This window comes from Falco biarmicus, chromosome Z (assembly GCF_023638135.1).
Source record: "Falco biarmicus isolate bFalBia1 chromosome Z, bFalBia1.pri, whole genome shotgun sequence".
Taxonomy (NCBI): domain Eukaryota; kingdom Metazoa; phylum Chordata; class Aves; order Falconiformes; family Falconidae; genus Falco; species Falco biarmicus.
The window spans coordinates 31,556,817-31,580,482 of record NC_079311.1 but is presented as its reverse complement, the minus strand read 5'-3'; the positions used below and the strand labels follow the sequence as shown (position 1 = coordinate 31,580,482).

The window sequence follows — 23,666 nt, the reverse complement described above, 5'->3', positions numbered from 1 at the left end:
GGGTCCTCCAGGGGCTGCAGCTCCTGCCAGGAGCCTGCTGCTGTGTGGGCTCCTCTCCATGGGCTGTGGCTGTGTCCAGCGTACATCCATCTGCACGGGCTCATCTACAGGCTGCAGTGTGGATATTTTTACTCCACTGTGATTTTCTCCACAGGCTGTGGGGAAATCTCTGCTCTGGCACCTGGAACACCTCCTCCCCTTCATCCATTGGCCTTGGTGTCTGCAGGGCTGGTTTTCATTTGCTTTTCTCACTCTTCTCACAGCTGCTGTGCAGTGTTTTTTACCCTTTCTTATTTATGTATGTGTTTCCAGAGGTGAAAACATCCCCTCTTGGCTGAGCAGCACTTGGCAGCTGTATCCTGCGGTAGGTCTATTGGAGCTGGTTGTGTCCAGCATGGAGCAGTTAGGCCTCTCCTCACAGAGTCTGCCCTTGCAGACCCCTACTTAGAAATTGGATGTAGTTAGGAATGGTGGTATCACATTCCTCACCCTGAATCCAGCAGCATTTTCTTCCCAGCACTTACTGCATGCAGTTTTGAGTTGCCATCATTGTTGGACAGTCTTGTCTAGTTGACCCTGCCTTTGAGTGATGCAGTCTGAGTGTTAGCTACAGAGAAACTCATTTAAAAAAATGCAGTATTTGCCTGTCTGAGATGAGGCCTTCATCCTTGAAATAAGACTAGCCAGCTGATTAGCCTCTCTACCATGTATTTAAGCATTATATTTGAGCTGTGGTTGATTCTGCTGAGAAGATCCCACTTGCTGCTTTCTTTGCAGCATTTTTGTTCTGGCCTGGATACAGTAACAGCTGTGTGTTATAGTTGTATAGTTGCCAGTTTTATGCTGCTTTTAATTATGACACTTTCATTGTCACTACATGAGATTACCAAGCAGATGATACTTTTTTTTTTTCTGTAAAGCAGAAGTTTTAATCAATACTGATCTGTGGAGCATCATCTTGGCCAAAAAATCTCATCTCACTCCAGAGTCAGGGACCTCTGAAGATTATCTAGTTGACCTGCACAAAGCAGGGTCAGGTAGAACAGGCTGCTCAAGACCATGACCTTGCTGATTTTCATTGTTTCCAAGGATGCAGTTTTTAACAAGACTCAACAACCTCTATGGGCAACTTGTGTGCCAGTACTTGACTACTCTTACAGAAAAAACTACTGCTTAGATGGGGTTTCCTGTGTTTCAGTTTGTGCCTATTGCCCTCTTGTCCTTCCACTGAACAGCACTAAGAAGCCTGGCTGTCTTTATTTCTTCCTGTTAAGTATTTATACACATTGGTAAGATTGCCCACCCCCAGTCCTTCTCTTCTCCAGATTAAACAATACCAGGATCTTCAGCCTGTCCTCATATCAGAGGTGCTTCAATCCCTATATGACAGAGGACTCTTTCATATACTAAATTTAAGTTGTAAAAATACATAAACGTGATTTTGTGCTCTCTGAATGTTTCCCTGCAACCTCTAGGAGACCACCATCAATGTTCAGCTGTTAGTAACATCTGAGCAAGTACAGAAGAAAAGAAATATTTTGACACATGACTTCACTGCTTACTGTTTCATGTGTACTATTCCTTATTTTGGCTGAAAACTTGCACTGTGGTAAATGCATTAGCATACTGCTATTTTAATGTGATTTCTGGAGCTTTCTGTCAACACAAGGAAAAGATGCTTAAAATGTACCCATCTTCTTGTTTAGTCTACAGTTATACAGGGATTTCCCAATTTTTCTCCATTGATATTCAGGCTTTAAAAACCCTGTGGGAGTGGAGGACTTGGGATAATATTTCATGCTCCTTATCTTTACCGAAAGGATGACTTTAAAATGGACGACTTTTCTGTGTTCAGCTGAAATGGAGTATGTATTTGTGACCAGATGGAATGGTAAAGGCTCAGGTATTTAGCAGGGAAGTTTGAAAAATTAATAGCTGTAATGCTTCTAACATGAGTGAGTGAAAGGACGTGGTAACTAGCAACTGGAGAAGAGGGCAAATGAGGGCGTGTTTTCAAATGACGTATTTGGAAGAATTATGTTGAGCAAGCAGAAGAAAGTGCAAACAGGAAGTCATTAAAGTGAGGAACAATTTTAAACACACTAAAAAAATTAGTAGTAATGTCAGTGTTCATTCAAAATAAGCTGCAGCCATGAGACATGGTGAATCTACTGTTAGAGCGGTAATACGTGTCTAGAATTAAATTTTAGCGATGGGTAAGCTTTCTGGAGTAGTAAACAGTTACTGAACCTCTATAGATAACAGGAAAAAGCGGTTTCAGTGAGCGTAATCAAGAATTAGAATTTTAGGCTTGTATTTCTTAGGGTGCCTTGAAATTTAAAATCATAGGAGTGTTAAAATGTGATTTCAATTTGTAGGAAAAATGGGTCTTAAAGAATATCTGATCTGTTAAGGCATTCTATCCTGTACTATAAAAATGTTGATCAGTTTTGCTAAATGGCAGTATGTTAACAAGGTATTTTAATTTTCTGTGAAAAAACTAGTAATTTAGAGAAGCTAGTAGGATGACTGAGTTCAGAATCGATAACCTGCACTTGAGTGGCCACACTTGCAAAAACAAGCTGTCACCAGTAGCTGGAGGAGTATCCTTTTTTCCTTAGTAGGTACCTGCTCAGCGAGCGCTTTTGAGAACAGAAAGGATTTGTTTGGATATGCAAGTAGGTGGTCATCTCTAATGCAAGTTGAGTCAGGAATGTGTTTCCCTTTGCAAGAATGAACTGATCTGATCAAGAGATAGCAGGAGATGCAGAAGGTGATCAAAAGAAACCTGATTGACCAATGTAGTATTCTCCTGTGTAGAAGTTAGTTTCAGGCTGTTCTCAGTCAGGCTTTAGAGAAGGTTAAAAAAACCTTGTGTCATATTAAACCAGCCTCTTGGTCCACAGAAAATCCTGTTGTCCTCTGTGATTAAAGGATTTCCTGTAGAGATGACAAGTTAAATAAAGAAAACCTAATGTGAGGTGGTGTGTTTGATAGACTAAAATGTAGGGCTCTTATTTTGGGAAGCTGGGAAGTGTGATCTGATTACCACCAACTTATTCTTGTATCTTAGCTTGGTTGGAGCACTGTTAGTAAAGCACTGTGCTCTGACCTTCGGCAGTTTACTGCTTTATGGCTAAGGATTATACATATGTGCGTTAAAGAAGAACTTAAGGGGCAAGCAGCTATGGATCTCCTTGCCCGTAATAAATTGCTTCAACTTTCTGAATGTTTAGCTATGCTTCATGTTTTACTCTTTCTTTAGATATTCTGCTCCTTTACCGTAATGTATCTGTATGATTCCAGTGTGCCAGGTTACAAAAATCAGGGATTCAGCATGTGGTCTCTTCAAAAATATGTAGAGGTAGGAGTATCATGTTGGTAGCACTATTTCTTGATGTGAAAATCTATTGTAATGCCCAAATTGTACAACTAGAAAGAATGTAGCATAAGAATAAACAGTTGCAGAAGGAACATCTTATCTGTTCAGTGTATTGCACATTGTACTCCATTGTTTCAGATTTTTGTGATAAAAGCATAACGGATGAGTGTAAGCTTGTACTATTTATAGTGAATTTACTGCTGAACAAGTAGGCTGCTCCCTGCTTTGTTCAGGGTGGGGGATGTGATGAATTTGATTGCTCTTAAACCAGCAGTTATAAAACAGCTGATCCCCATAGTGTGTTCTTAGTCTTTCAAGTGCATTCAGCTGTAGTTTAGTCTAGCTTACTCTTATTTCTCTCAAGCTTAAGTCTGGAGAAAGGGCTGAAAATTGTACCATACCTTCAGAAGACTTTGGAGTCTTTGTGCATTTTATTTTGATATTTTCCTTCACATGCAGCAGAGATGATAATGCTGGAATACAGGCTCTCGGCAGACATTTCCTGCAGAGTATTTAATGTTCTCTGTTTGCAACCATAAGATCTAAGTATAAATACAATTAGTGGATTGAGGTGGTGGAAGGGATATTTAATTTGCTTCAAGTTATTTCCTCAAGTAAGATAAAATAGTTTTTGTGACTTGGTAGCTATTCAGAATGTAAAGCTGAGAGAAGTGAAAAGCTGTGATGTAGTGTCTGAACATCCAAAGCATCAAAACATCACAATTTCTGAAAGGATGGCCGGGTTAGCTTTCCAAATTCTAGTCTTTGGAAATGTCTTCGAGTACCACTAAATATACTGGCTTTGAAATACCACCTTTGCTCTGTAGCACTGACTGTTGTCATAGCATTGAAGGGGCGGTTCTGCTTTGTCTCTGCAAGCTGTGCTTGAAGGGAATGCTCAGAGCTGGCGTGCAGCTTTTGAGTGTTCCTTATCTAGGACCTCTCATTCCGAGGATGGCTCACCTCATACTCTGTGTGTCAGAAAGTGCAAAATCATTTTTTGTCAGGTGGTGGCAGTTATAACCCTGTATGGGATAGGGCACATTCTAGAAGTTAGTGGAAGCAGCCTTGCATCCTTTTGAATGTGACTGTTTCATTATCTGTTCTCAGTTAGCATGGTGCTTTTGCTTTGCACATAGAAAAGCAGCTTCTATCCACTGAGCTAGTGATTCTCAATCTTTTCGCAGAAGAGATCACTCTTCCTGTATTCTGCTTTTTAATTGCATGCATTCATTCATGTATTGAACTGAAAAGGGCTATTAGTTTGTCAAGAGCTCCCTTTGTCACACGAGGCCTGGAGTAGTCAAACCTGCAGTTTGAAATGACCTGGCTCCACCTGTGTAGCACCCAGACTGCTGAGTGATATGGAGCACTGTTTCATAAGCACTGCTGCTTTCTCGTTAGCCGTTGTGTTGTCAGGATCATCAGTGTGCCCTGAAGCCAACCCTTAGCTAGTCCTTTTGCCCCGGAGACCGAAGTTGTTAAAATCGTAGCACTGCCTATGCATGAAAATACCTCCTCTATGAAGTGCATGAGATGTTTCAAATACAAATGAAGGAATTCCAGTGGTAAAACCCTTCTGAGTCCTGTGTAAGACTGCATGGCTGTGTTACGGGGAAGTTTAAGCAAGCTGTGTAGTTGGTCATTGTAGCTGGCAATGTGGTACACAGTTCTATTGGTATTGGCAGGATATCAATTATTGTGATGGTTTTCTTTTTCTGTAGGGAATTTGACACCAGAGCCACCTAAAATAGCATCTTCTGCAAGCCATCCAGATCTCTTAGGTGGATGGGATTCTTGGGCAGATTCCTCGGCAACGAGTGATGTAGCATCACCACAGTTGAAGCCTCTTTTTGAAGGTATTAAATTCTTCCATTAAAGGGAATAAGAAATACTCCAGACTTAGTCAGTTTAATCATCTGATACTGCTGAACTTGCCTTCATGCCTTTTTGCTCTGTTGCTTAAAGGACTCCATGCTCTTGTGCTTAAATGCCTCTTCAGTAAGGCACCTGTGTAGTTTTTCAAAGTACATTCAAGGCTGAGGAACCAAATAGTTTGTTGTCTATAGTAATGGTGATTCTTGCCATGGTAAAAGATGTTGTGGGGCAGAATGGTGGGGAGGTTTACATGAGACGTTGTGGAAATAGTGTGTTTACTCATTTTCTCAATTTCCAAATACACCAGGTGCATGATATGTTTTCTTATCACATAGGCCAAGCTTTTACCACAGGGAGCCAGTCCAGTGTGTCTTCAGGTCTGTCTTTCAGCCAGGCTAAGTCTCAGAACTTTGATCCTTTTGCTGATCTTGCCAATCTTGGATCTGGTCTTCCAGGTAAGATGTTAATTTTAAGAGACTATACATAATGCCACTAACATTTGATTTGTTTCTTGTACCAATAAATGTAACTGACAGCTTATGTAAACCATTTTCTTTTAATTAACAAACAGCTTGAGGCAGTTGCTGGGAGCAGACAAGTAACAAGAAAAGACTGAATTTTTACTCAGATTGCATGAAACATCCAGAATAGTATTTAAGAAGATAACCACACTGTGACTTAGAAACAGTGTAATACGTAGTGCTTCAGAATCTAGTTCAGAGGGTAAGAGAAACCCAGGGTTGCTGATTAAGTAACTGAGCATGAAGTTTCTTATCCAGCATTGATTGATGCTGTGCTGTGAAGGATATAAAGTGAAACCTGAGTTAAATTCTTTTAGATCCAAAGCAGCAGTTGTTTTATTTCAGTAGGCCTTTGTAGCTCCGCTGCTCAAATATGTCATGTTCAAGATGAGCACAAATCAAGCCCATACTTGTACACCTATAGCATGAGGGTTATTTGTCGGTTTGCACTGCTGTGCACAAGAAGTTATGGAAGATAAGACACAACGTGGAGTAACACTTGTTCCAGGATGTTATCTTCACCCCAGACTCAGGAATTAGCCCTGCAGCATTCTCAAACAGCAGAAAAACTAAGGACAATGAAAAGAGCTGAGGTCCGTGCATTTCAGGACCACACTGCCATAGCAAATGGCTGATCTGTAGCTGCTAAATTTGCCTAGCTGCCAAGAGTCCAAGGAATGATTTGGAACAGCCTGTATTTGTTGAGCTGCTGAATTACAGAAATGTGCTTTTCCCTTAGCTTGGAGCTGACAGAGGTTTTATCCTGTTGCCTTGGCAATTAGCATTGTGTATTGCATTGAGTACCCTCTTGGTGGAATTATCTTATGTAAACATAGGTAACGTACACTATTTGGCTTCTTTATGTTGCCTGTGCATAACTACTTGCAAAATTCTGGTGTTGAAGCAGTACCAATAAGGCTGCTCTGCAGTAAACAGTTTACAAAAACTTTCTAGCTTAATAATTTAGGTTAGTATGGACTTTTTAATAAAATCTATAGATAGTGTGACATTAAAAAAAGTCAACTTATCTTTGACATACTGAACCAGTGGGAGAAATTTACTGGTTTTAGCAGGATTTAGATCAATTTGTTATTCTTTCAGGTAACTTTCAATAGGAAAAATGACTGCATTAGAAAGTAGCCAGATGTCACTGTGCTAGTTAACCTTCTTAGGCATGAACAGAATTTTCAGGGAGTTATAGCAACTGGAGTTTAGACTCGGTGTTGTATTTTTCATAGGAGTTTTGGCCTTCACATAAAAGTCGTCATGAAAGCTGCTTAATTGGGAGTGCTACATAAACAGAAAACAAGCAATAGCTAGAGGGAGGTGTTAGTAGTGTATGAGGCTAGTGGTGGGATACCAAGACTGTTCTGTAATAGTTGTTCTCACACCCTTCATTTCTAGGGATGATCTTGTACCAGAAAGTAGGAGTGTAGTGTTGAAAAGTTGCTAGTGAGGCATTAGCTTGTTCTACAGGAAGAATTTATTTGCTTTCAAGAATGAAATAAGGAATGTAGAATGCTTGGAAAGAGTAGTAGAATGAGATTATTTTTCAGTGTGGAAGGTTATGTACTCTGACAAGTGCTGGGGCTATTTTTTTTTTTTCCTGTGAATTTCACACATTAGTTACCTCAGTCTTCAATCACTTCTATACAATTGTATGCTTTCATAAAAAAACTAGTGCAATTGTAGATTCTATCAGGTGTTGTATTGCAGTACCAGGTTTTATCAGGTATGGTATTAGAGGTATAGTATGGTATCTTGTAGGTGGCCCTGGGGAGACTTTTTGTGTAAACTGTTACAGCTATGAGCAGTGGCTACCAGAAAGAGCTATCAAGAGATCTGAGGTGTGGGGAACTAGTTTTGAAAGAAGAAAACAAGTTTACATTGCTGTGTCTACACAGACAAGCTTGGGTGTTTTTTCTGAGGCTTTAGGCTGAATCAAAGGGGATAAAAATAAGAACAAGTAAGTTTAAGCTGGCTTGGGATATGTTTGATCTGAAAGTTCGGTTCTAAGCAGCAGCAGCTGATCATTAATGTATGTGGAGATTCAAATAATAATCTACCTTCTTCCAAGAAATAATGAGATGGGATCATAAGTTTGTCATTCAAGACCAGTGATAAAGATTTTCTGGTTTTGAAGTGTTGGTATTTCATTCATATTAGACTTCCTGACTGGCTTCAGGTGTGTAATTATATTTGACCACTAGTCTTGAATTTGTGGTTCTCTCACTTTTAGGGAATTCTTCCAACATGAAGAAGTCTTAAGCTGTTTAGGATGCCACATATATCAAATGTTTCTCTTACAAAAAAAATCTATATGTATCTAAATTCAGTCATCATTCTATTTTTTGCCTCGGTATAATGCCAGGTATATGCAACTTGTCAAGGGAACTCGGTTTCTAGGAATCTTTCCAAAGGAAGTCAGTCAAGGGCAACTGAATGGTGGCTTGGTTTAGAATAAAAAAAAAATCAGGTTTATTTTCTTCAGTGAGACAAAAAGCTGAATAATGAATTTAGAAGGTTGGAGCTTTATTCTGCTCAATTTGTTTACAGTGAGTATTGTAGAGTTGAGAAAAGGCCCTGTACGTTCTTCCCAAAGTAAGGAGCAGTGAAGCTGCTAAGCAGGGTTATTTTATACTGGTTTAATGAAAGGAAATGGGATACTAAAATTTGAGTCAATATTGTGTTGATACAGAGGCTTGTTGATTACACCAAGGTGATTACAACAGTCTCCTGCAGGTTTCAGTGCCTTTTTTACTCATGTGCAACATTCCCTGCTAATGCTGCTGTAGGATAATGTTTTCATCTTTCTTAAACAGTAGTGCAAGAAATCACTAGAAACTTGGAAAGCATTCATTTGAAAAACTAATTCTATGATCAAGAAAATGTAATATATTGAGAATATTTTATTGTCCTCCGCATATTAACGATTGTTGAAGTATAATGAATTGGGAGGCAGAACTAATGTCAATGCCAAATTATTTTCTGACCTTACACATGCCTAGCTGACCAGGCAAGAGCAGATGCTTCTGCTAAAACTAACAGTTGAGAACTTTAATGGTAAGAGACAGAGACTTTCAGTAACAGTTCTAGCTCCTGCCATCCAAGTTACTCGTTAATGAGACTCTTCAATTCATTTTAGACAAGTTTTTCTGTAAGTGTTCTCTTGTATAATGGTATCACTATAAACTATGTGGTTGGATGTCAAAACTAAACTGTCTTACTTGTATTAAACAGGTGACAGATACTGAGCTGAAAAACTTAATTAGGTGTTTATTGTTAGGTTCCTCCAGTGGTGGACTTTCAAGTAGTGGCTTTGGTCAGAAGACTGCTCCATCTCAGAAGCTGGGAAATCAGTGGCAGAAATCGATGAAACCACAAAGTACTTCATGGCAGTCCCAGCCCAAATCCAGCACAGCAGCTAAACCCAATTACACAGTAAACTTCAGTGTCATTGGGGGACGAGAAGAAAGAGGAGTCAGAACCCTAAGCTTTGGTAAGTTTTCTGAAGGCATCACTTATAATGGCCTGCTGAAGTTAGTCAGTATAATGGCCTGCTGAAGTTAGTCAGATGCTCTGTTAGCTGCAGACACTCTTGTACCTTCATTTTTTAATATCTGTTGAGATTATTATCTAGTAGAAATCAGAAAAAAGCTTGGCAAATCTGGTGTCCTGCTTTTGCAAAACTACACTGGAATATCACAGAGATAAACTGGCCATGACCCCAAAATATTTGCAGGTGCGGGTATAAAGTCTCAAGGCTATATTCACTAACCCACATGGGTGCTGGTTTTGCATTACTGGGTTAAAAAGGTAAATTTGACCTATCCAGGGGGAGGTGGTTGGTAATGTTGCTTCATGCTAGTCCACTTGTGATACACAGGTAAAAGGATGCAACATTCTTCCTACCTGAAGAATAGCAGCTACCCTTAAGAAAGGTTGAGGTTAAACTTACTGGAAATTCTTGTGTTTCCAACAAGGATGGGGACAGGAACAGGTGGAGTCATTCCTGGAACTAGTTCCTTAAGATATTCCCACTGAACAGGCAAACCTAGACATATAGGGATGGGCATAGCCTCTTCTATGTTAACCTTCTTGGAAAAATTTATTTTATTTTATTAGGATTATGGTGAGCAGTAGGTACTTATGTATGTTGAAGTAATTCTGTTGATCTGTATCTGCAAAGAGGTGACAGGATAGAGAGGCAGTGGGCATAAGTTGCAGCCCAGGGAAGTCTGGAGAACAGGGAAAAAAATTTCATTTAGCATCATGAAATGCTGAAATGGGGAAATGGATCTTGTGGTTCCTTGTCCTTGAAAATAGGTGGACCTCAACTGGACAAGGACCTGAGAAACTTACCTTGTTGTCCCTGTTTTGATTGGGCATTGGGCTGGATGACATCCAAACACATCTTCAGAATTTAATTATTCTACAGCTCTCTGAAATTTGTTGGTTCTGTAATGACTATTCATGTTTTATCCCTCCATTATTGTGCTTGTTTCAACATACTTAAATGTTGAGTAAATACTTTGGACTAGAGTGAGTATATGGTCACTTGAAAAACTGCTGCGCGGCAGTTAGCATTACTTTATGGTGGAGAAGTGGAACTGTTTCCAAAATCATAAATAGGTAGGTGTGTATTCCCTCGTGCTCCATTTTTTTAAAAAAGAGGATGTATAAGTATTTAGTCACATGTACACACACGAGGTTATCTGCTCTGCTGGGCTGAGAACTTGTCAGTAACCCCTCTTGTTCTTATCCTTCCGTAGTCTTGTAATTCATTTATCAGGCCACTGAAGAATATTTGTCATGGTAGTGAGATCTCATGCAGGTATGTCTAAGTGCAGTGTGTTTTCCCCGTTAATGTATTCTCCTATTAAACTTTTCATTTAATGTTTTTCTTCTTTCATAGGTCAAAAGCCAAAAGTTTCAGAAAATGACTTTGAGGATCTTTTATCTAATCAAGGGTTTTCAACTAAATCTGATAAAAAGGGACCAAAGACCATTGCTGAGATGAGAAAACAAGAAATGTCCAAAGATATGGATCCCTTGAAACTCAAGGTTTGTTTAATGTTGATTTTGGTTTATAGTGAAAAGCTGCACTCGTGATTGGAACTACTGATAACAGCAGAAGGATACAATGATTAACAGAGCAAACTAATAGAACAGAATGAAGTTCTATCTGTATTTAAACGAATATAACTGTAAAAGTTAATTAGCATGAGCAAGAAGCAGTTGGCAGTGAATATAGCACAAGAAGTGTGTGGATGGAACGTGAGTTCCTGTTTGTTTCAGCTAAGCTTGGAGAATTAAGAACCTGGGATTTTGTCCATTTCTTGAAGCCCAGACTGTTCTTTATCTCTAGTATTCCTAAAGGTCTCCTTAGAAAAGGTGGGTTTGGCTGATAATACAAAACTACACTTTCAAAAAACAGGTGGGTGAGTAGTTGTCTTCAGGGTGACCACTTCCTTGCATTTATCGGTTAACAAGTGCTAACCTAAGAAATTATGAAAAGGTACAGTTCTGGAGATAGGCTGTAGAACTGATCTGTGGGGTGTTGCCTGATCGGCTGTTCAGATTTTTTGATGTATTACTCATAATATCAAATATTAGTAACTTCCAGTTTTGTAGTCTTTATGGTGCTTCAGATATTAATAAAAGAACTTTGGAGGGATGATGAAATTTGTTTTCACAAAGTGTTTTACTTGAAGAGAGTGTACACAGCTTGCATGGTTACCTTTTGACACAAATCACCATAAATGGAAATACGTACAGATTTTTATTTACCATACTTGTTGCTGATAGAGGGCAGAGATTTTCAGATTACTGAAACCAGTGTTCAGTGAAGACACTGTGTCACTGTATCACAGTGACTTGAATATTTCTCTTTAAGTCTCTAAAACGGCTAGTTACTCTAATCAACTTTCCTGGGGGTATCTGAAAGAACACTTCAGTTTGTGCACCCCTGCAGGTTGCGTAAGTAAACATTAACTATTAATATACATGATCTGAAACTTTTGTACAAATAAAGAAAGAATTTTAGTAAACTAATGCTGTGGCTTGACAGGGAGTTAATGTAATTGTGACAGATGTTCTTAATTACTCCAGTCAGTTTTCTTGTCATTAATTCTACAAGGTTTTGTAATATGTTACTCTCATAATTTCTCTTGCAACAACTGAATTTCTGCAGTGAACTGGTAACAATGAGCTACTCTGTAATGGCAGATGTAAAATACCACTTTTAGGTGGTTAATGGTCTGGGTACCAGAAAGAAAAATGTAGTAGAGCAGTTGGACCTCTGGGGTGAATGCAGCAAGACAACTGTACTTGGGTCTTAATCTTGTGGTCTTGTACAGAGTGAAGATTATGTCTTCAGACAGACTGAGAACGTTTACAGTGCTGCATCATTCTATACATTCTGTTTTTCCCAGATTCTTGAATGGATTGAAGGAAAGGAGAGAAATATCAGAGCATTAATATCCACTCTTCATACAGTGCTTTGGGAAGGGGAAAATAAGTGGAAACCAGTCAGCATGGCAGATCTAGTAACTCCTGAACAAGTAAAGAAGTACTACAGGAAAGCAGTGCTTGTAGTACATCCAGACAAGGTGAGCATGTGCCTCAGATCTTGTTTCCTTCTAGAAGGAATGCGAACAGTTTTTACCACACCATGCTAGTCCCTGAGGTGATGCAGCCTTATTTCTTGATTAGCACACTAGATGCTCTTCACTTTGCTTCTGTTGTCTTCTGGATTTGGTGTCCTCCTGCGTTCAGGTAGTACAGGATTTTTCTTGTCACCCTGTCACAGTGCAGAGTTCCAACAGGTAAATGTTAACAAATGAAAGATCCCATTAAGGTTGTACTGAGCACCAAAGTCAGTTATGCTGGGTTCTGACTGACTGCAGGCAGGTTTAATGCTGATTAGTAGAATCTGCTTTATTTCTACCAGCTGATACTTCAGGTCTTTTAGGACTATTCACCAGTGTATGAAGACTCGGAGGCCACCACAGCAAAACTGGTGGAAAAAACCTGCTGAGCCTCCTTTAATAAACAACTTTACTAGGAACCAGAAAAAGTAAACTTTACTAGAGTAAACAAATTAGCAGTTAAAAAATACTTGATGAATGTGACATTCCAGTTGTCTTTTAAAAATATTTAATGCATTCTGTTGCTGTTTGTTATTCTCCCAATGTATAAAGGTAGCTTCTTATCCTGAGTTACTGCTCTAGGCTGTGTTTGAGATAAAAAGATAAACATTGAATATACCGGGTTTGAATTTTAAGGGTTTTGTATCACTGGTGGTTCAGTGAGCCATATTCTAAGCCATATGTTGTCCTGTATCCATAACAAAGAAACAAGACATTGTTCATTCTTTTCTTCCCCCCAGTCCTTTGCTGATTTTCCATGTTGCTGTTCTTGCCCATGTGCCTTCCTCCACTGTTGTGGTGGTTTTTTTGGTGCTTTCTGTAAGCCCCTTAGTGCATCAGTGTCAGTATGCAGGTCTTTAGAGGCATTTTCTTCCTCTTTTTTTTTTTTTTTGTTTGCCACTTCGACTTAAAGCAGTCCGTAGAAGTGTCTGTAAAGTACTGCAGCTGGCAAAAGCCAAGCAGCAGGAGAAAGGGAAGGATAATGGAGAGGGCTCTGGGGCTTCCTTTTTGTGTTGGAAAGAACCTGTTAAAATGGCTCGTCTTGTGGGACTGAATCTTCACTAAGCATGAGGGTTGGGTTGGCCCAGAGGCAGGGCTGATGTGAAACAGGCAGGGAATCAGGAGCATACCATCTTCATTTGAATATGGAGGCATATGCACAGAAGGTGCTATGCAGTTAATGTTGAATCTTAGTATCATTCACAATAAGCAACAGATTTTTCTCCAGGAAATCTGTCCCAAAGGGGTCATCTTAAATAGTGCTTAAATGTTGTTCTTGTACATTACTGCAAGGTCTGTCAGGAAGCAATCCCAAAAATGACTGGATTTGATCATTAACTAATACTCACTAAAACTATTTATGAAAAGAACGGCTTCAAAATCTTTAAGTTGTTTATGAATTGCACTAAAAGTTTGAAGTAATGTAAGGAAACCAAGACTTCGGCTTTGTTTAAAATAATCATGCCAAACTTTGGATAAGATCGGAGAGAGCTGTGTGTCTGCAAAATTATATTCACGGAGCAGTCTAAAGTTTTTGAATAAGATAGCAAATATAAAAGGGGTGAGATCTTTCCCGAGTCACACAACTTCTGTTCTTTTTAAGCTTCTAATGTGTTCTGGTTTTTTTCAGGCCACAGGACAACCTTATGAGCAGTATGCCAAAATGATCTTCATGGAATTGAATGATGCATGGTCAGAGTTTGAAAACCAGGGATCAAAATCCCTTTTTTAAAACTTAATCTGTTCCAGAACTGCTTCCAAAAGCTGGAGCTGAGCATTGTTGTGACTTTATTGTGCCTATGATTTATGAAGAGCTTTATCATGATTTCAGCAGTTTCTATTAATTCATTAGTGTGGTGATGTATTTTGGAAGATGTAGAGTACAAAGCATTACACAGATGCATTAAAAAAACCAGCTGCTTAGTACTTGAAGAAATCAGTCTGGGAGTAAAGATTTCCTTTCAGATTTGTATATGGTAAAATAGATTTTTAATGAAGCTCCATGATTTCTGGTATACTAGTATTAATTAGAAATCATTCCAATTTCATCAGTCTTTGTTTTCCCTCTGCTTTCCTCAATTTGTCTACTATCTTTTAGTAGTTTTGTCATTCATTTTTTGTTTGCTGCCTGTCGCCTTACTGAGTTTTGGTTATCAGCAGTGAATTTGCTTGGCTTATCTCAGAGCTGAAGGTGTATATTTTTATCTGTATTTTCTGTAATCAATCTGATAATCATTCTGTAAATAGTGTTTTCTGGCAATGCCTGTGTTTCTTATAACAAAGTAACAGGTGTTTAGCCAAAAAGACCCCAAATGTGGGACAGTAAGCCAGGGTTGTTCTTGATCTTTAGTCTTCTTACATACCATGAATCTAGAAACAAATCCTGACTAAATTTAAGGTCTGCATGTTCCTGCTGTTTTGTTATTTATTGTGAACCTTTGGAAGGCAGTACTCTGATGAGAACTTACTTTCCTAGCTCTTAAAATGGTGTCTCTTGCTTCTGATTTCAGTGGAACGTTCCTTCCATTGGACTTTCGGCTACTAAGATAGAAATAATGTTACTCTGAAACTTGAAGTGTAAGCACAAAACATTTTACTCTGCTTTGATTTGTCTGAGTAATACTCCATTACTCACTACCATCTGGGGAGCATTTGAAGTGCTTTAACACATTTTGCTGCATGTCTGAACTTACGTATTTTTGAGATATGCATGACATCAGTGTACATGAAAATACGGAGTGTATTGGTAGACTGTTGCATATCTGCTCACCTACCTTCCGTGCAAGAAGAGTAGACACAAACTTCATAACAAAACTTGCCATGTTTTCTCATCCCTGTCCAGAAGGCGGTTTTTCACTAGTGCTGGGGTGAATGAATGCAAATGACCAATGACTGTTATACTCTGTGTAATAACAAAATGCAATTTATGTATCTAGTTGAAAATGTAGAAAATTAAGTGTTGTGGTATTAAAGCTTTGGCAGCAGTCTCTTGAAGAAAGTACAGTTGGGCATTTAAGGGGATATTTTTATCATCTCACTGTTTTATACATTTTGCATGCTGAACTGAGAGTGAAGCTGTACAGTTATCAGAGGTACCTGTTCAGCTGAACAACATCTGAAGAGAAAACGTGAGATTTTTTTTTAATGCCAACTGGACAGTTCTGGATGAGGCTTTCCACTGCCATGCACTGATGAACATAGTGAACTGAAGATTTGTTTTCTGTAGAAGATAAAGCAGCATGAGGACCAATAAAGATGTTTCATAAGGCTTATATTATTTTTTTTTTTTTTAGTTACAGCAGTCTGGGGGGAGGGAAGCTAAGGTAAATCCTCTAGAAACATATGTTGGGTCTTAATGTTCCTTCTAAAGGCAAGGGTCATTTGGAAGAAAAATCCAGAAGTTCCAAGAAGTGGTAAAAAACCCCCAAAACAACCAACTGGGAATGAGGGCTTTTCAGCCTTTCTCATGCTCTGTACTTCATTGTTAGTTGGTTGTCTGCTGTACCGGCTAGGACTGCACTCAAACTATTACATACCCATTTCACTGTAGCTATATTCTTAATGTCCACAAGCTGAAAAGCTTTTAGAACAGGCTACAGAAAAAAATGATTAAGCTGAGACTTGATTAGATACTGTGAATTGTCTGTGGGCTTAAAATGTATATTTTCCATTCATGCTTATATTATTATTCATTGCACAGTTAGATTTTGAAATGTTGAAGTGAAATTGTGCCCTGAAAGCTAGACTTTATATCTGCTTCTGCTGCCTGCAAAGCTTGAGGTTGAGGTGACTGAATGTTGCCAATAGGTTAATGTGTCTACCAGACTTCACATGTGGCACTTGAAGTTCTGTTGTGATCTCCTTTACTCTTGTAGCAAATCACAGTGCCTTTTGGCCCATGTTTCTAAGTTCTTTTGTCTGTTAATGACAACTGACTCATACCATGCCGCCTTTGTAGCCTACCGGGATCCAGTTTTTCAAAGCCAGTAGCTTGACACGGTTATTGCAGGAGCACAGAAAAACAATGCAGCATAAATTAAGGAAAGAGTAGAGAAGACCATCCCGATTCTAATCTGCATCTCAGATTTTTTTCTAAAGTTGACCTATTCCTACCTTCCTCTGCTAAAAAGTCGTCTAGACTGGTAGAAGGAACCTAGAAAGGTTTGTAGCCTGCTTTTCCAGGCCTTTTAGGAGTGCTACTGGTAAGCTATAGACAAGCGGCAGTACCAAGTGCTAGGCTTTTCTGCAGAAGTTGCTATAAAGCAGGGCTTATAAAATGATAGGGCAGGTTTCCACTAGTTATTTCTGAATTAAGTTGCTTATGTTACATTGCTGTTAGATCTGGAGGCCACCTTAAAATGGAGATCTGTGAAGAAGAATCTGTGTTAGGAGTGCACGTGACTAGAACCTGCCGCATGTGGAAGAGTGGTGTGTTTTGACCATGTTGGAGGAAATCGCTTGGTGTCTTTAACCTTGGGCATGCCTCTGATGTTTCCTGATGCTGTCAAATTTCCTTGAACTTCACAATAGGGAAGAGAAAGAAAATGAGCATACATTCATATTAGATCACAGGGTTATACTCCGTATTGTTAGTGGGTAGTGATTGCCAAACATCAAACCTGGGAGGAAAACTTCCTCTGCTTTGTCGTTTGGGTAAAGTTCAGGTAGTTTGCTAATCAGTGGTAACTTCATTCAGCGAGTACAGAATGGAAAACCTACAACAGTACTGAAGTGCATTTCCTTCAAATAGAGGCTAAGCCCTTGGCATTCCACCTGTGAGGGTAACTAGTGTTCATGAAAAATGGCTTGTTTACCTCCACTTTCTTGCTAATTCTAGAAAGTTCCTCCAATGTTGTCTTGCCAAGCACAGAGTAACAGTTCCTTCCTGAACGCAGGCTAAGCCCCAAAGCTGCATGCCCAGGACTGAGATGGCCAGGTTGCATGCACCGTTCCACGTCTCAGGGCCAGGCTGCAGTTTCCACGGCAGCAGCAGTATGTTTGCGTAGTGATTGGCCATTGCGTTTTCTGTTGCTCACAGGAGTATTTCGGGGTAGCATAAATGGGGAAACCTTGTTGCTCCTTAGCTGTGACCTTTAACTGTATAACAATTGCAATGTAACAAATGCTTTGTAAATAAGTTCAGATTAGTCTTGTACAGATGCCTGTGCTTTGTGAGTTGGTTGACATTTTCTGTCAAGGATTTGCGGGTGATTGACCTGCGAAAGCTGTATAAGGAATGTATCATTTATTGCCCCTTGAGTCTGTCCCTGGTGCAGAATGCCCAGTGACAAGGAGCAAAGGGTGTGACGCAGCTGAGCTGTGGTTCTGATCTCGATGAATCTTGCAGTGCTCACTTGCTCTCTGTTTGGGTGAGTTTATTGTAGGCTGCAGTTCGGACTGCATTAAGCTTCTAACATACGCTCCAAAAATAAGAATTCAGTCATTTTTATAAAGGATACACGTTGTCACAGGAACTTTTTATTACCAAAAGAGGATTAAGAGGCATTGTGAGAACTCCCAAAACTCTTTAGTGGAATGTACTGTATATTTGCAATGTAGACTTCTAGAAGCGATTGTCATCTCTGATAAGGACTTAGTTGTTCTGAGGTCCTTATTGTATTTACCTGTAGTTGTGATTGTACTTTCTATACCTGTGATTTTTCTAGTTTGGGGATGTGGAAGGACAGAACAGATATTCATTCTTTGCAATCTTTCAGGAAATGCAATGTACTGAGTAATTTTGCTAATAGTGAAAATTATACCTGTATGTATATAATGGTAATATTGTCAAATTAAGCCTTGTTTCAAAGTAGGTTTGATGTTTAGCACAATGTCCTTGCACAGAATATTTTGCTTTGAAATGTATTACAACTTAACCAGTGATCAATTAAAACAAACAAAATGACTTTGCATGTTTCTTTCTTTCCCAAGGGAGAAGCAACCCGAATACACAAAGCATTTACACTGCCTCTTTCAGAACAATATGCGAGTGTTAGAGAAGTGGTTCTCATTAGTTGACCGAACCTCTTAGAAACCAAGTGTGCCATCAGAAGTGTCTCTTCTGTTGAAGAGTCCCTGCAGTGTGCTCTGTGGTTTGGCAGCTGAATTTCTTAGACTGCCTGTATGGTGCCGTCAGGGGTTCTTGCACAGGACTTGGTGTAATGCAATGCCATCCCATCCCCCAAGAGAAACTTACTCTCCCATCCCCTAAGAGAAACAAGAAGCTTGCATATCTGCGTGACAGGACTCAAAGGGAAGGAGAACAGGAACAAGTGGACAAGACTGAGGGAGGAATGAGCAGCCTGAAGGGAGATGGGCGGTGGGGGTGGGGGTGTGTAACGTACAGTGATGAAGGACTTCATGGATATGGGGAACTGTGAGGGAACGCAGGAGGAGGAGGAGTCACTGCTGGGGCAGTACTTACAATGTGCCAAGAAGTGTCTTTTGGCTCTATGCTCTCAAACAAGAATGAGGGAAGTGGAATCTTTCAGAGTTGGGAACAAAGCACTTGGTGACATTAAAAAAAGTTTATTTTTTAAAAAAAGAAAAGCATAGCAATGTAGAACTACCACAGAGGATCCCCAAGGAGAAGGGTGGAAAACAGGGAGGATAGGGAAAAATGGAGACATAACCAAAGGAGCATGGGTGGGATATAAGCATAGGGCAGGGAGGAGAAGCATTAGCAAGCTGAGAAGCAAGCAAAGCAAAGCTCTGTTAGGGAAAGGCTGTTGCCATTGCTAATGTTTTGCATATTCTGCTTACTGCTCTGGAGAGTCTGATGAAGTTACAAGAACTTAATATAAGATAGCTTTTCTAGCATTTTTTTATCAAATAATTTTTCTACCTGTATCCCATAAAGAACATGCTGCTCCTTTGGCTGTTAATCTGTTCAGCGTGCAAAGCTGCTGAAAAATGTATTGCTAGCTGCTTCCAATCCTTTACTGCTGCAGCAAGGAAGGGTAATGATAGTCAGTTGCACCTTTCTTTGCCATATACAAAGCCTCTGTCTACTCCCAACGTGTATTTAGAAAGACTTGAGTTGGGGGTACAATCCACAGCAGATGGAAGCCCTGCAGTGTCAAGCTGGCACGTGTCAGTAAGTAATCACACCAGGTAGGTAGTAATTACACCAGAATGTGTAACAAAGAAGTAGCACGGCCTTAAATTCAATTTCAGGTAGGGCAAATAAAATGGCAAGAGCAAATGGAGGATTCAAAAAAGGCGACAGAAACGCTGTGCAGAACACTGTGTACTGTGGAGTGCAGAGCAGCTTGCAGCAAATACGAGCCAAAGGATTCAAAGTTTGCACCATAGACACCTGATCCGGATGCTGGAGTGATGAAGAGGATGCGATTTGCCCTGCCTCAGCACCACCCTCTGTCGTGAGGGTGAGAGGAGGATTTCAAACAGATTTTTACCTTCTATGGAAGAACAGAGCAAAAAGCACTGAAGAAGGGAAAATGGAGCATGTGGGTAGGTGAAGATTGAACTGGAATGATCCCTGTTAGAACAAACTTGCAAGGGGTTCTTCAGCTCCTGTAATCTGTAGAACAATGCTGGCTGTTCTCCTGGGCTGGCTTCCACTCCTAATCGAAGGCCCAGGCACATACAGAATGATGTTTCAGAAGTTCTTCGGTGTGGAATGCTGCTGACAGACACAAGAATTAAGTAGTTCTCTTTGTGTGGGTGTTTGGGGGCTCATGCTTAGCAAGGCTTCACGTGGCCATTATTATCTGGTGAACTTCACTGTTTGCTTCCTTGTTCGTGGTTTTGGTGAGAAGCAGGACAGCAGAAGCACTCTGAGGAGGTGGGGTTGTCAGTGTGCTGCCTCCCTGCCAAACAATATGCATTGTATTCAGCAGACTTCTAATGTGCAAGATGAAACCTGAAAGGACAGCTCATCCAAGTTGCTCAGGAAGCTAATTTAAATTACAAGCCTCTTCAAAGGTTTAAGATTGCAGCTGCTAAATCTGTTTATTTCTCCTGTATGAAACAAACTGAATTTTGTTTCATACATACACAGTACATAGCTGTGAATTTTGAGCACCGGCCAAAACCTTGCTGGCTTTGGAAAGAGGAATACTGTGTTTGTGAAACAACTTACGTAGAAAGTAGAATCAAAATGCCTCAAAACCCAGGGAAATCAGGAGAGCTAGTTGTAGCTGGTGCTTGTTAACGTAGGCATGTTGTGTGCTGTGAGGTGCTGAGTGTTCCCTAGCTTAGTGTTTGAGCTCGGTGCTTCCGTTGGGTTGGCTCCTCTCCTGATCTCTGCTAGCTGGGGCCAGTCAGTTTCATTATGAAGCTCAAAAATGCGAAGTGATGTTGACAGCCTTGCTAGTAGCTGTTAACGGAGTGCTTGACCCAGAGCCTTTCCCGTTGTCTTTGGTTCCAAGACTTCAGCTTCCTCCAGGCTTCTGGAATTTCTAAGGCAAAGGGTTTCGTAAGATGTCATGTGGAAACTGACCGGCAGCAAAGCAGAACCAGAAACAGTAACCTGCAGCAGCAAGCAGCTGCGGTGTGTCATGGATCCTCCTTTCCTGCTGCATCCCTGCTCTGTCTGAATCCTAGCTGTGGTTCACCCAGCAAATCGGAGGTGTCGGGTTTGTTACAGGCATGTATGAACCGTGAGAACCGGAACCTCACAACTGTTTCAATGGATTGAATTAAGGTTCTTGAAACACTGCGTGTTCTGTGTAATTTCACTCTGAGACTTTTTTGTATATTATGACTAAACTTGCCTCTCCTGTCTTCACCGGGTCATCATGAAACCAGGGATGAGTGCGGGGATTTTATTACCAATACCCCTTTTTTTTTTTTCTTCCCCCACAACTGTCACTTCACCATGGAAGCTGCTCTCCCTTTTCCTTCTCCCACTCCCCCGCTTCCTCGCTGGGCTTTTCTGCTGCCCCTACCAGCATGAGCCTAACACCTATTAGACCTGGCAGTTCCTTATCTGTTTCTGTGCCCACCTGCTGCAGCTGCTTCCCCACATGTGCAGGGTATGGGTCACTTTCAGACCTCTGTATTTCTTTTCTTGTGTGTGAGGCATCGTGAGGAGCACACCTCCCATGGAGAGTTGAGCTGCAATTGTTTACCATCTCTAGATGTAAAAAACCAGTGATTTCCTGGGACTGTAAAATCTTCCTAGGAATTCAGCTAAGGAGGAGAGCCAGAAGGGCTCCATTCTGTGGTCTGCTTTTTCTAATGCAGGCAGCTCTTCTCAGCCTGTCCTTGGCCTTGTGGGCTCCACAGTAAGTGTTCTTCTCCATCCTGCCAGGAGAGGAGGAGGGGAAATGATGGGGAGGCAGCTGCCCTGAGCCAGCCCTTCTGATGGCAGGCAGGACTGTGGCCAGCACAGCTCTGCCAGAAGAGACAGCTGCAGTCCCTGCTGGAGAGGGGGCAGGAGCTGGGGGGTGAGAAGCATCAACCCTCTACTGTGCACCCCTCAGGGTGGGTGGCAGCTGCATTTCTCACTTCAATAAAATGAACCTGACCAGTGGAATTAATAATCGGATGTAATCATGTTCCTTTATTTTGGTAGCCATCTGCTGGAAGAAGGATAGGTTCATAGGCATTTCACAGGTTTTGGGTTGGGTTTTAGGTTTTTGGTTTGGGTTTTTTTGTGGTTTTTGTGGGGTGTTTTTTTTTGTTTGTTTGTAACAAAACCTGTGCCACTAATCATTTTGCATGTGTTTCAGTGTTTTGTGTGTGAATGCTGCAAAAAAAGGGGCTGGTTTTGGATGTCTGAATTCATAGAGCTGATGATGCCTGAGGAAAGACTCACAGCTGTCTGTGGGGCTGGAAGAGCAGCAGAGGCACCCGGCTCATCTCCCCAAGCTTTGCTGGGGAACATGCTGTGCCGCTGGTGCCGTTTCAAGCCGGGGCACTGCTGCTGGTTCTCCCCCTCCAGGAGCCCACAGGCTCAACCACTGCTGCTTTTTAACTGCTACCCCAGTTTAACAGGGCATCCACTACTTGAAGCAGGAGCAAGTAATCTACCTTGCTGTTGGTCATCTTTAGAGCTGGAGAAAAGGGGGAGACGTGCACTACAGGAGTCACTGAACTGGGGTGCGTGGGGATGTGACTGAAAACCGCGTAGGAGAGCAGAGGGTTAAGGGGTAAGCAGGGAGATCACAGGGCTGTGGATTGGAAATGCCGGGCTATGGTGAATAGATGTGACCCTCGGTACACATGTGCAAGTATTTAGAGTGCAGATACTCAGACATAGTTGCCTGCAACAAAGGGAGGAAGAATAAACTCAGGAGCCAAAGCTTCTTGGTGGCACAGTCTGCTATACTGTCCCAATACTTGCTTGAAGCCCCCAGTAAATGAAGCTGTGCCGACTGTTCAGCCCAGGCTGCTTCACCTACGCTGAGGTGGTTGAGCCATCACCTGCTCCTGGGTGGCTGTGAAGGATGCTTGCCTGCACTGTCAAGCACAAGGCTTAGAGGTGGCACCCTTGACACATGCTCTCATAGAAAAGATGCTCCTATGTCCCACTATGTCACTAGTGCTCCTATGTCCCACCGTGAATGCCGCAAAATTCCTCTGGCTGGCATGTTAAATACCTGAACTTAGAGTGCTGAATTAAGTTCTGCACTGGGAAGTTTCCTGCCCAAAGAAAGATGCCAGCAACTTCAAAGCAAATTTGACCTGACATGCAGGAAGTAGAACTTCCTACGCTCAGCCTAACTGACAGAAATTCACACAGATTTGATACCAAGACCTTAAAAGCTAACTTTGAGTTTTACCTGGAGGACTAGTTGGAAACTGCATCTTTAATATGATCAAGTGTCTTGTGTACGGTAAATAAAATCAGATGAGCTTCAGCTTCTAATTCTGTTGCTGTCAAGTGTAACATGTCTGCTTCAACTGAGAAATGATAAATGCAGTTCTTTAATTTCAACACTATGCAAATACTATTAGAAGATTACTCCTGATGCTGGAAGATCAGCATCAGCTGGAAGATTAGCATAGGGTGGAAGATCTATTGCTGTGATCCACGGTGGCATGTAATACTTCTTACTCTTCTCCGCAGACAGACTGAAAAGCTAATGCATTTCCCAAAGGCACTTTTCCTAGCACAAGCATTTGTTGTTTGTGCAGAAGCGTACAAAGAAGGAGATGGTAAAAGACCATGCACAGGTCTGCAGAACATGGGTGACCTTTGCATCCCTTAATTGGATGAAGGCTGCATCATTTTTAATGATCCCTGCTGGAGAGCGCACAGGAGAA

The 23,666-nt window shown here is 40.9% G+C and overlaps 1 protein-coding gene across 2 annotated transcripts in view; it reads left to right on the top strand.

Annotated features, from left to right (window-relative positions):
• Positions 1–18,336, top strand: part of GAK (cyclin G associated kinase) — a 77,037-nt gene extending 58,701 nt beyond the window's left edge. For both annotated transcript variants that reach the window (XM_056324424.1, XM_056324423.1), the window contains exons 23-28: positions 5,107–5,241; positions 5,596–5,715; positions 9,068–9,280; positions 10,697–10,845; positions 12,216–12,392; positions 14,062–18,336. In XM_056324424.1, coding sequence (XP_056180399.1) covers positions 5,107–5,241; positions 5,596–5,715; positions 9,068–9,280; positions 10,697–10,845; positions 12,216–12,392; positions 14,062–14,163 — 896 coding nt within the window. In that variant the 3' untranslated portion in view covers positions 14,164–18,336. The remainder of the gene's footprint in view (positions 1–5,106; positions 5,242–5,595; positions 5,716–9,067; positions 9,281–10,696; positions 10,846–12,215; positions 12,393–14,061) is intronic.
• Positions 18,337–23,666: the final 5,330 nt, after the last annotated feature.